We start from the raw sequence: 13,689 nt of genomic DNA on the forward strand, positions 1-13,689 counted from the left end.
CTTGTTAACATGGATCAGGAAAATTCATGTGATTTGACTTTTCCCTAATTACTAAGTCCTCCTTAAAACAAGTAGCACATTTTCAAAGTGCTGCTGCTACTGCTGTCAAGTCACGTCAGTCATGTCTGACTCTGTGGAACCCCATAGACGGCAGCCCACCAGGCTCCCCTGTCCCTGGGATTCTCCAGGAAGGAACACTAGAGTGGGTTGCCATTTCCTTTCAAAGTGCTGCTGCTGCTGCTGCTGCTAAGTCGCTTCAGTCGTGTCCGACTCTGTGCGACCCCATAGACGGCAGCCCACCAGGCTCCCCTGTCCCTGGGATTCTCCAGGCAAGAACACTGGAGTGGGTTGCCATTTCCTTCTAGGATGGTACAAATCCTGGGATTGTGAAATAGTGAAACTAGTGGATTCACAATGTGCCAGTAACCCTGGCATTGGTCTCAGCTACAGCAGTTTGCTCTAACAGAGATTTACAATCAGTTTAATCTGTGAGAAGAAGGGCAGAGTGACTAAGAAAATAGACTCTGATTTTAGAAAATCCAAGTTCAAATTTCGGTTCCCTTCTTACAAATTCCCATATGATCTTGAACACATTGCCTAATCTTTCAGAAACTCTTTCGTATAAAATAGAAATAATAATGGTACCCACACAAAAGGATTATTGGCTGTTCAGTCTTTCAGTTCCATCTGACTCTCATCCAACCATCTCATCCTCTGTCAGCCCTTTCTTCTCCCACCTTCAATCTTTTCCAGCATCAGGGTCTTTTCCAATGAGTCAGCTCTTCTCATCAGGTGGCTGGAGTATTAGAGCGTCAGCCTTAGCATCAGTCCCTCCAGTCAGTATTCAGGACTGATTTCCTTTAGGATTTCCAAGGGACTTTCAAGAGTCTTGTCCAAAATCATAGTTCAAAAGCATCAGTTCTTCAGTACTCAGCCTTCTTTATGGTCCAGCTTGCACATCCATACATGACTACTGGAAAAACCATAGCTTTGACTGTATGGACCTTTGTCAGCAAAGTAATGTCTCTGCTTTTTAATATGCTATCTGGGTTGGTCATAGCTTTTCTTTTTTTTAAGTAAATTTATTTATTTTAATTGGAGGTTAATTACTTTACACTATTGTATTGGTTTTGCCATACGTAAGCATGAATCCGCCACAGGTATACACGTGTTCCCCATCCTGAACCCCCCTCCCTCCTCCCTCCCCGTATCATCCCTTCCAAGGAGGCAGTGTCTTTGAATTTCATGGCTGCAATCACCATCTGCAGTGATTTTGGAGCCCCAAAAAATAAAGTCTGTCACTGTTTCCATTGTTTCCCCATCTATTTGCCATGAAGTGATGGGACCAGATGCCATGATCTTAGTTTATTGAATGTTGAGTTTTAAGCCAGCTTTTTCAACTCTCCTTTTCACTCACCTTCATGAAGAGGTTCTTTAGTTCTTCTCTTTCTGCCATAAGGGTGGTATCATCTGCATATCTGAGGTTATTGATATTTCTCCCAGCAATCTTGATTCCAGCTTGCGAGTGATCCAGTCCAGCATTTTTCATGCATGAGGTAATATGAATTAAATTTTAATCTTACACTGTCAAGACTTTCAGATACACAAGACTCACAAGATTGCCATCTGGTATTAGTCTGCTTAGAAAGATATAGAGCTTGTCATCATAGTAACCATAGTCATTCCTCATCTTTGATGGGAATTCTTCTAGAAATTCATGCAACACATTTCAGGGGAAGAAGGATAATTATACATCCAGCAGGTCAAAGAGCAGCCTTGCATTAAAAGTATCAACCCTACAGGCATTGGTATCTCTGGAAGTGATCTATTTGTAATAGCCTATAAAGTCTCCAGAAAAATAAATTCTAGTCCAAGAGTTTAGGGAAGCACAAAGCTGTAGCTTCCTACCAGGTAGTTTTAGTTTCTCCACAGCAAATTAAATTTATCAAATTGATCATTCTATTATAAATAATATTATCTAGTAACATAGCTGATATTTCAACTTTCATCAGGTTACCAGGTAACTGTAAGAGGAGGCATTTAACTGATGGTCAAATTCTCCACAAAAGATTAAAAGGGACTGTTAATTCTCTGCCTATACATAGAATATAAACTTTGTAAGCATCACATGTGTGTATGTGTGTGTTCAGTTGTTCATTCATGTCCAATTCTTTGCAACCCTATGGACTGTCACCTGCCAGGCTCTTCTGTCTGTGATATTTTCCAGGCAAGAATACTGGAGCAGATTGCCATTTCCTCCTCCAGGGGATCTTCCCAACCCAGGGATCAAACCCACATCTCTTGCATCTCCTGCATTGGCTGGCAGATTCTTTACCATGGGCAGCACCTGGAAAGCCCCATATATGCATATATGTGTATGATAACAATCTGATGAAGTGTTATAAATGTATCTAAGAGGAAATTAAACATGGAGGGTTTTGTATGAAATGAGTTGTAGAGGTCATCATTTGGTCATTATTTTGCCTAATTTTCATGAAATACCTTGTGTTGTTCATCACAGAGAAAGTTTTGCTCTTAGGTTAGTGTTGTTACCTAATGCATCATTAATAGGCAATATGTGACATGTGAGTAAAAATGGGATTCTGGTCCTCTCTGTTGTTGTAAGGAGCAACAGAGCTGACTCATAGGACCATTTTACTGCCACTCTCAGATGATTCTTCTGCCCAGACCTCCCAGCTCAGACAAATTGACTTTGACGTTTTAAGCTCTAATTGTTTCCTAGGAATGCAATTTTCATACACATGCCAGTAGAATTAAGAAGATTGAATGTGAGTTGTTATATTAAAATGGACCTGCCTCTCTGTATGGTTGATTATCATAGTTAAATATAGCACCTGAATGATGAGACAGAATTATCACTGAACTCTCCCATTGGAACAGATGCTCTATTGTGGCAACAGGCCTCCTCTATCTTGTAAACATGAACTACTAGTTATTGATAATGTGCATGAGTTCAACTAAGAATCAGCACAAGGCAATCTAATTCCAGGAAAATCCTTCAAAGTGCATAAACCCAAGGTCGATGACATTCTCTAACATCATCTTCATCTTTGTAAGTAGACATTAGGATTAAGAATTCAACATCCCTTCTGAAAGGAGGGTTGGGGAGAGTCTTCTATGACACCACAGTTTGAAAGTGTCAATTCTTCAGTGCTCAGCCTTCTTTATGGTCCAACTCTCACATTGATTCCAACTGCAGGATGGAGAGCCTTCATCAATCCTTGGGAAACTGAGGACTTAATTTACAGTAGGCACATCTCTCAAGGCAGGTCTCTCACCGAAATTCCTCGTATTAGTGTCTGGTTGCAGTTTGCTAAAATAATAAAAGCATATCATCAACAGCTCATGCATTGCCTTGGTGTGGACCCAGAGTGCAAGCATAGACAAAGAGCAGACACTGACTTCACACTCCGATAGGTCACAGTTTGGTAATGAAATCAAAGTGCATGATCAACAGTTCATACATTGCCTTGGCGTGGACCCACAGTGCAAGCACAGAGGAAGAGCAGGCACTGACTCCACACTTCTGATAGGTTGCAGTTTGCTAAAATAATAAAAGGGTGTGATCAATAGCTCATACATTGCCTTGGTGTGGACCCAGAGTGCAAGCACAGGAGAAGAGCAAACACTGATTTCACACTTCTGATAGAGATCAAGCCCTGAGCGTTTGGAGTGTGAACACTGACTCCAAGACTTTAGACTACCAGAGAACTACCCCTGCTGCTGCTGCTAAGTTGCGTCTGTTGTGACCAACTCTGTGCGACCCCATAAACAGGAGCCCACCAGGCTCTGCCGTCCCTGGGATTCTTCAGGCAAGAACACTGGAGTGGGTTGCCATTTCCTTCTCCAATGCATGAAAGTGAAAAGTGAGAGTGAAGTCGCTCAGTCGTGTCTGACTCTTCGAGACCCCATGAACTGCAGCCTACCAGGCTCCTCCGTCCATGGGATCTTCCAGGCAAGAGTACTGGAGTGGGGTGCCATTGCCTTCTCCAGAGAAATAACCCTAGCGGGTACCAAATGGTGAGAACTCACACAAAGGAAACCACTGTAAAGAAGACCCAGCATCACCCAACCACCAAAAGCACCCTGTGCAGGATGCCTCATCTAAACAACAAACAAAATACAAACCCAATCATCAGCAGACAGGATTACCACCTCACTCAGTGTTTCCCATCAGAGGAAAAGCAAACAAACAAAAACTCAACACAAATCTCACCCTATAAGAAACTTACACAAACCACTGGACCAACCTTAGGGGGCAGAAACCAAAAGGAAGAAAGAATTCAACCTTGGAGTCTGGGAAAAGCAGACCTCAAACACAGTAAGTGTAAAAAGAAATAATGAAAAAGCAGAGAAATACTACACAAATGAAGGAACAAATTAGAAACACAGTGGTCCAAATAAATGAAGAGGAAATAGGAAAACTACCTGAAAAAGAATTCAGAATAATGATAGTAAAGATGATCAAAAACCTTGAAAACAGAATGGGGAAAAATGCAAGAATCAATTAACAAAGACATGGAAGAATTAAAGAATAAACATGGAGACAAACAACACAATTACTGAAATTAAAAATACTCTAGAAGGAATCAATGGCAGAATATTTGAAGCAGAAGAACGAATCAGTGACCTGGAAGATAAAATGGTGGAAATAACTTCTGAAGAGCAGAATAAAATAAAAAGAATGAAAAGAAATGAGGATTGTCCTCTGGGACAATATCAAATGCACCAACATTCGAATAATAGGGGTCCCAGAAGAAGAAGAGAAAAAGAAAAGATTTTTGAAGAGATTATAGTTGAAAATTTCCCCAACATGGAAAAGGAAATAGTCAATCAAGTCCAAGAGGCACAGAGAGTCCCATACAGGATAAATCCAAGGAGAAACATGCCAAGACACATACTAATCAAACTAAAAAAGACTAAACACAAAGAAAGAATATTAAAAGCAGCAAGGGAGAAGCAATAAGTAACATACAAGGGAAACCCCATATGCTTAACAGCTGATCTTTCAGCAGAAACTCTGCAGACCAGAAGGGAATGGCAGGATACATTTAAACATTTAAAGTACTGACAGAGAAAAATCTACAACCAAGATTACTGTACCCAGCAAGGATCTCATTCAAAACTGATGGAGAAATCAAAAGCTTCTCAGACAGGCAGAAGTTAAGACAACTCAGTACCACCTAACAAGCTTTACAACAAATGTTAAATGGATTTACATAGTCAAGAAATACAAGAGAAGAAAAAGGATCTACAAAATCAACCCCAAACAATTAAGAAAATGGCAATGGAAACATATATATCAATAATTACTTTAAATGTAAATGGATTAAATGCTTCAACCAAAAGACACAGACTGGCTGAATGGATACAAAAACATGACCCATGTATATGCTATCTACAAGAAACCCACTTTAGACCCCAAGACACATATAGACTGAAAGTGAGAGGATGAAAAAATATATTCCATGCAAATGGGAAGCAAAATTAAGCTGGAGTAGCAATCCTCATATCTGACAAAATAGACCTTAAAATAAAGAAGATTACAAGAGATAAGGAAAGACACTACATAATGACCAAGGGATCGATCCAAGAGGAAGACATCACAACTGTAAATAATATGCACTCAACATAGGAGCACCTCAGTACATAAGACAAACACTAACAGACATAAAATGAGAAACTGACAGGAACACAATAATAGTAAGAGACTGTAACACCCCACTCACACCAATGGATGGATCATCAAAACAGAAAACTAATAAGGAAACACAAGTCTTAAATGATACATTAGATGCTGCTGCCACTGCTAAGTTGCTTCAGTCGTGTCCAACTCTGTGTGACCCCATAGACCGCAGCCCACCAAGCTCCCCCGTCCCAGGGATTCTCCAGGCAAGAATACTGGAGTGGGTTGCCATTTCCTTCTCCAATGCATGAAAGTGAAAAGTGAAAGTGAAGTCACTCAGTCGTGTCCGACTCCTAGCGACCTCATGGACTGCAGCCTACCAGGCTCCTCCGTCCATGGGATTTTCCAGGCGAGAGTACTGGAGTGGGGTGCCATTGCCTTCTCCATACATTAGATGAGATGGATGTTATTGATATCTTCAGGACATCCCATCCAAATGCAGAGGAATACATCTTCTCAAGAGCACATGGAACATTCTCCGTATAGACCATATCTTGGGTCACAAATCAAACCTCAGTAAATTTAAGAAAATAGAAATCATATCATGCATCTTCTCTGACCACAATGCTATGATATTAGATATCAATTACAAGAAAAAAAACTGTAAGAAACACAAACACATGGAGATTAAACAACACATTTCTAAAAAACCAACAGGTTACAAAGAAATAAAAAGGGAAATAAAAAAATTTCTAGAAACAAATGATAATGAAAACTTGACAACCTAAAGCCTATGGAATGCAGCAAAAGCAGTTCTAAGAGGGAAGTTTATTTATAGCAATAGAATCCTACCTCAAGAAAGAAGAAAAACATCAAATAGACAGCCTAACTCTACACCTAAAACAACTGGAAAAAGAAAAACAAAAAAATCCCAAAATTAGTAGAAGGAAAAAAATCATAAAGATCTGAGCAGAAATAAATGAAAAAGAAATGAAAGAAACAATACTAAAGATTAATAAAACTAAAAGCTGGTTCTTTGACAAGATAAAATTGACTAATATTTAGCCAGATTCATCAGGAAAAAAGGAGAAAAGAATAAAATCAACAAAATTAGAAATGAAAAAGGAGAGGTTACAACAGACAATGCAGAAATACAAAGGATTATAAAAGACTATTATGAACAACTATATGGCAATAAAATGGATAACCTGGAAGAAATGGACAGATTCTTAGAAAAGTTCAATCTTCCAAGAATGAACAGGAAGAAATAGAAATTATAAATAACCTAATTACAGGCACTGAAATGGAAGCTGTGATAAAAAAAAATCTCCCAAAAAAGAAAAGCCCAGGACCAGATGGCTTCACAGGAGAATTCTGTCAAACGTTTAGAGATGAGCTAATGCCTATCCTTCTAAAAACTCTTTCAAAAAATTGCAGAGGAAGGAACACTTCCAAACTCATTCTGCAAGGCCACCATCACCCTAATACCAAAACCAGACAAAAACAACACACAAAAAGAAAACTACAGGCCAATGTCACTGATGAACATAGATGTAAAAACCCTCAACAAAATTTTAGCAAACAGAATTCATAAACACATCAAAAAGCTGGTTTATTCTAGGAATGCAAGGATTCTTCAATATATGCAAATCAATGTGATACACCATATCAACAGATTGAAAGATAAAATCCATTTGATAATATCAATAGATGCAGAAAAAGCCTTTGACAAAATTCAGCACCCATTTATGATTACAACTCTTCAAAAAATGGGCATAGAAGGAACCTACCTCAACATAGTAAAGGCCATATATGATAAGCCTCGAGTGGTCATGTATGGATGTGAAAGTTGGACTGTGGAGAAAGCTGAGCGCCGAAGAATTGATGCTTTTGAACTGTGGTGTTGGAGAAGACTCTTGAGAGTCCCTTGGACTGCAAGGAGATCCAACCAGTCCATTCTGAAGGAAATCAGCCCTGGGATTACTTTGGAAGGAATGATGCTAAAGCTGAAACTCCAGTACTTTGGCCACCTCATTCGAAGAGTTGACTCACTGGAAAAGTCTCTGATGCTGGGAGGAATTGGGGGCAGGAGGAGAAGGGGACGACAGAGGATGAGATGGCTGGATGGCATCACTGACTCAATGGATGTGAGTCTGAGTGAACTCCGGGAGTTGGTGATGGACAGGGAGGCCTGGCATGCTGCGATTCATGGGGTCTCAAAGAGTCGGATGTGACTGAGTGACTGAACTGAACTGAACAGCAAACATTATTCTCAATAGTGAAAAACTGAAAGCGTTACCCCTAAGATCAGGAACAAGACAAGGGTGTCCACTTTCACCACTCTTATTCAACATAGTTCTGGAAGTCCTAGCTACAGCAATCAGAGAAGAAAAAGAAATAAAAAGAATCCAGATCAGGAAAGAAGTAACGCTCTCACTGTTTGCAGATGACATGATACTGTACATAGAAAATCCTAAAGATAGTACCAGAAAATAACTAGAGCTAATCAATGAATTTAGCAAAGTTGCAGGATATAAAATCAATACACAGAAATCATTTGCATTTCTATATACTAACGTAGAAAAACCAGAAAGAGAAATTAAGGAATCAATCCCATTCACCATTGCAACAAAAAGAATTAAATATCTAGGAATAAACTTACTTACTGAGACAAAAGAACTGTACACAAAATTATGAGACACTGATGAAAGAAATCAAAGGAAACATAAATAGATGGAGAGATATTCCATGTTCCTAGGTAGGAAGAATCAATATTATGAAAATGACTATATCACCAAATGCAATCTACAGATTCAATGTGATCCCTATCAAATTACCAATGGCATTTTTTACAAAACTAAAACAAAAAATTTCACAATTCATATGGAAACACAAAAGACCTCAAATAGCCAAAGCAATCTTAAGAAAGAAGAATGGAGCTGGAGGAATCAACCTTCCTGACTTCAGATTATACTACAAAGCTACAGTCATCAAGACAGTATGGTACTGGCACAAAAACAGAAATATAGACTAATAGAACAAGATAGAAAGCCCAGAAATAAACCCATGCACCTATGAGTACCTTATTTTTGACAAAGGAGTCAAGAATATACAATGGGGCAAAGACAGCCTCTTCAATAAATGGTGCTGGGAAATCTGGACAGCTACATGTAAAAGAATGAAATTAGAACACTTCCTAACACCATACACAAAGATAAACTCAAAATGGATTAAAGACCTAAATGTAAGACCAGAAACTATAAAACTCTTAGAGGAAAACATAAGCAGAACACTCGACATAAAGCAAGATCCTCTGTGACCCATCTTCTGCTACTGCTGCTGCTGCTAAGTTGCTTCAGTCGTGTCTGACTCTATGCGACCCCATAGATGGCAGCCCACCAGGCTCCCCCGTCCCTGGGATTCTCCAGGCAAGAATACTGGAGTGGGTTGCCATTTCCTTCTCCAATGCATGAAAGTGAAAATTGAAAGTGAAGTTGCTCAGTCGTGCCCGACTCTTAGCGACCTCATGGACTGCAGCCTATCAGGCTCCTCCATCCATGGGATTTTCCAGGCAAGAGTACTGGAGTGGAGTGCCATTGCCTTCTCCGGACCCATCTCCTAGAGTAATAGAAATAAAAAGAAAAGTAAACAAGTGGGACCTGATTAAACTTAAAAGCTTTTGCACACCAAAGGAAACTATAAGCAAGATAATAAGTCCACCCTCAGAATGGGAGAAAATAATAGCAAATGAAACAACTGACAAAGGATTAATTTCCAAAATATACAAGCAGCTCATGCAACTCAATACCAGGAAAATAAACAACCCGCTCAAAAAGTGGGAAAAAGACCTAAATAGACATTTCCCCAAAGAAGACATACAGATGGCTAACAAATACATGAAAAGATGCTCAACACTGCTCATTATTAGAGAAATGCAAATCAAAACTACAATGAGCTATCACCTCACACTGGTCAGAATGGGCCTCATCAAACAGTCTACAAACAATAAATGCTGGAGAGGGTATGGAGATAAGGGAACACTCTTACACTGTTGGTGGGAATGTAAATTGATACAGCCACTATGGAAGACGGTATGGAGATTCCTTGAAAAAACTAGGAATAAAACCACCATATGACCCAGCAATCCCACTCCTAGGCGTATACCCTGAGGAAACCAGGGTTGAAAAAGACACATGTATCCCATTGTTCATTGCAGCACTATTTACAATAGCCAGAACATGGAAGCAACCTAGATGTCCATCAACAGATGAATGGATAAAGAGGTTGTGGTACATATACATAATGGAATATTACTCAGCCATAAAAAGGAACACATTTGAGTCAGTTCTGATAAGGTGGATGAGCCCAGAACATATTATACAGAGTAAAGTGAGTCAGAAAGAGAAAGAGAAACATCATATTCTAATGCATATATATGGAATCTATAAAAATGGTTCTGAAGAATTTATTTACGGGGCAGCAATGGAGAAACAGACATAGAGAATGGACTCATGGACATGGGGAGAGGGGAAGAGAGAGTGAGATGTATGGAAAGAGTAACATGGAAACTTACCTTACCATATGTAAAATAGCCAACGAGAATTTGTTGTATGGCTCAGAAAACTCAAACAGGGGCTCTGTATCAACCTAGAGGGGTGGGATGGAGAGGGAGATGGGAGGGAGGTTCAAAAGGGAGGAGAGATATGTATACCTGTGACTGATTCATGTTGAGGTTTGACAGAAAACAACAAAATTCTGTAAAACAATTATCCTTCAGTAAAAAAAAAAAAAAAGAATTCAACATCCTTCTAATTCAAGGAGGAAACATTAGATAAGAATTTGAACATAAATACTTTACTGGTGACTAAATATTCTAGATCTATTTAGAGGATATCTCTACAGCAGTATAGCCTAAAAAATTTATATTTCTAATGTTTGTTGTTCAATTGCTCACTCAAGTCTGAACTCTTTGTGACCCCATGAACTGCAGAACACAAGGCTTCTCTGTCCTTCACTGTCTCCCGGAGTTTGCTCAAACTCATGTCCATTGAGTCGATGATGCCATCCAACCATCTCATCCTCTGTCACCCTTCTAATGCTTAAAGAAAGTGAACGTGAAGTCGCTCAGTCATGTCCGACTCTTTGTGACCCCATGGACTGCAGCCTACCAGGCTTCTCCGTCCGTGGGATTTTCCAGGCAAGGGTACTGGAGTGGGCTGCCGTTTCCTTCTCCAGGGGATCTTCCCAACCCAGGGATCAAACCCAGGTCTCCTGCATTGCAGACAGACACTTTACTGTCTGAGCCACCAGGGAAGCCTCTAATGCTTAGGATGTGTTTAATTAATATACTCATATGTAGACCTTGCATTAAAGTATGAACTGGAAAAAGTTGAGGTATTTGAATAAGCCTACATTATAATTGTAATTGACAGCTAAAATTTCAAATGATATTAAAAATAATTATAAGCATAAATTAAATTACTTTTTCTATTCAAAATAATATTGTAGTAGTTATCCAAGCATGTTTATTTAAATCACTAAACAGAGTGAAAATTGTCTTATGTTAACAGTTCATTTTCTAAGTTAAAACAAATCTGGAGTGAGTAAAATGAACAATATGGTAAACTTAGTTTCAGCTAATTTTGCTTCATCCTTTTATTTTCTATTTCCTGTGAATGGTTTAACAACTATTACAAACTAAGAGGAAATGCAAATGTTAGCTTGGAGTCTAACAGCTTTTACACGTCATAAATGTTGGTACGTTTTCAGTGAAATTGAAATTGTACTTCCAAGTAGAAATAAAAATGTCCAAGCTGATTTTGCTCTGGAACGTTCATGCCTGCCTACAAGTTCATGCCTGCCTATAAGTTCATGCCTGCCTATAAGTCTGTGATGAGAATATTAATTCTCTTTTGCAGCTTCTGCCAGCAAGAGAAGCTGCCAATGACCTTCCAGGCCTGCGTGATGACCAAGGAGTGCCAGGTGTCCGAGTGGTCGGAGTGGAGCCCCTGCTCAAAAACATGCCATGACCCGGCATCCCCTAAAGGCACCCGCATGAGAGCTCGGCTCATCAGGCAGTTTCCTATTGGCAGCGAGAAGAAGTGTCCAGAACTTGAGGAAGAAGAGCCCTGTGTGTCTCAAGGAGATGGAGTTGCCCCCTGTGCCACGTGAGTTAATAAGGACAGTGGTCTCTGCTGCCCCGTCTGCCCAAACTGCATATTCCTTTAGCTGTTTGATTTCAACTGGATGGTGTGTTGAGAAATACTGATTTTTACAAATTCTAAGTAGAAATGTATCTCTTTACAAACACTATCCTATAAAAACAAATAATACCAGTTTTACTAAATAAAAGTGTCAGTAACAAGCTATGTTTTCCAATCTTCACAAAATTTGGATTTTTAGCAGTAGTTCTTTGCATATTTTCTATAATGAGGACTGACAAGCTTTTTTTGTAGTGGAGAAAATAGTAAATTTGTTAGTCTTTATGAGCCACATGTGTCTCTGTCATGATGATTCAACTCTGCTGTTGGAAAGTGAAGTCACTCAGTCGTGTCCGACTCTTAGCAACCCCATGGACTACAGCCCACCAGGCCCTCTGTCCATGGGATTTTCCAGGCAAGAGTCCTGGAGTGGGGTGCCATTGCTGTTGGAGCTGTAGGCAATATGTAAAGAAATGAGTGTGGATATGTCTCCATAAAATTTATTTATAGAAACAGTACAGGTTGAATTTAGCCATAGTTGGTCAACTAGTCTATAAGGTAAAATAATCTTTCAAAATATAGGTTCCTTATGCCTATTGAGCAAGCCCTATTAAAATTCAGTACTGTGTATAACAAATCCTATTAAATAGAGTAGAATACTACATCAAATAATAAGACTTTAAGCTCTCTCAGGACCAAGATTGCTTATTAACCTTGGGTGTGGAGATTGTTTCTTCTTTAATCACTTGTATATGTTGTAGGACCAGGCACATAGTAAGTGCCCAATAAATGTTCATCAAATTCAGATTAAACACGACTGATTTTGAAATATTTGGCACTGTAACTATATTGTTTTTATCCTTAAAAATCATTTCGAAGACATTTCTGTGAGTTAACTTGGTGATAAATATGTTTCAGGTTGGTCTGAATGTAGAGAGTATTTACGAAAAACCTTACAGAATCTTAGTTTATCAGTAGGTACCCACAAGCTTCATTGAAAGGTTCCCTGGAATATTTGAAACATTTAGAGAACAGGCTTACAGCTTGCACTTGATGAACCAGTGAAGAGGAAAATTACCATTACCAGCTGCTGCTGCTCCTCCCATTTCTAACAGTAATAATAATAATAACAAAGCATAGTAATGATTCATACAAGATCTTCAGTTATGCAGCACTATGGAATCCTCCCTTCTCCCCTAACATAACCAGTAACTGAACACTCTGAAGTTTCCTTCCTAACTTCTCTGCCTGCCCCACTGACTTGTGTGTTCCCCTGACATAACAGTTTCAGGGAAGTTGCCAGGTTCTCTAGTCAGAGTGTTTCGTTTCCTGCAAGATTCTTCCTTTTTTTTTTTTTTTAATCTCAAGCTAGGATGTCTTTATCCTCTCAGTTATTCAAACATCATTAACTATTAATTAAAATAAATCCCTATTCTAAATCTCTGTCTTCTAACCCTTTGTGGATGGTAGCATATTTTTTTAAGAATGTGTAATCACTTTACATTACTAAAAAATTTATTTCTCCCACAGGACTCCTTAGGATGACCTATGTTGGGATGCTGCTCTATAAAAAAAATAAAATAAAAATTTCATTTTAACTCCCCTAATGAATAGCTTGTTTAGTTTTCTTTTCTGTCACGCCTCCCCATCCCTCCTCCCAAGGCATCAATTATCAATGATTTTATAATTGACCTGAATGCTGCACCTCCTTTATAAATATATGTCAAGAGCATTGTTCCTTGATGCCCCAGACCTGTACCTCTGTTAAAATTACCACTTACAAAAATTGAAAAATGGGCATGAAGTTCACCTTTACCGACATGAAACCTTACCACTGACAAA

The 13,689-nt window shown here is 39.0% G+C and overlaps 1 protein-coding gene across 2 annotated transcripts in view; it reads left to right on the forward strand.

The window, feature by feature from the left end:
* THSD7A (thrombospondin type 1 domain containing 7A) overlaps positions 1 to 13,689 on the forward strand; it is a 546,002-nt gene that overhangs the window by 313,806 nt on the left and 218,507 nt on the right. For both annotated transcript variants that reach the window (XM_086397610.1, XM_086397611.1), the window contains exon 3: positions 11,566 to 11,814. In XM_086397610.1, coding sequence (XP_086253736.1) covers positions 11,566 to 11,814 — 249 coding nt within the window. The remainder of the gene's footprint in view (positions 1 to 11,565; positions 11,815 to 13,689) is intronic.

The sequence above is a fragment of the Bos grunniens genome, chromosome 4, assembly GCF_055505025.1.
Source record: "Bos grunniens cultivar Pamir isolate PY7600 chromosome 4, Bosgru_T2T1.0, whole genome shotgun sequence".
In the NCBI taxonomy this organism is placed as follows: Eukaryota; Metazoa; Chordata; class Mammalia; order Artiodactyla; family Bovidae; genus Bos; species Bos grunniens.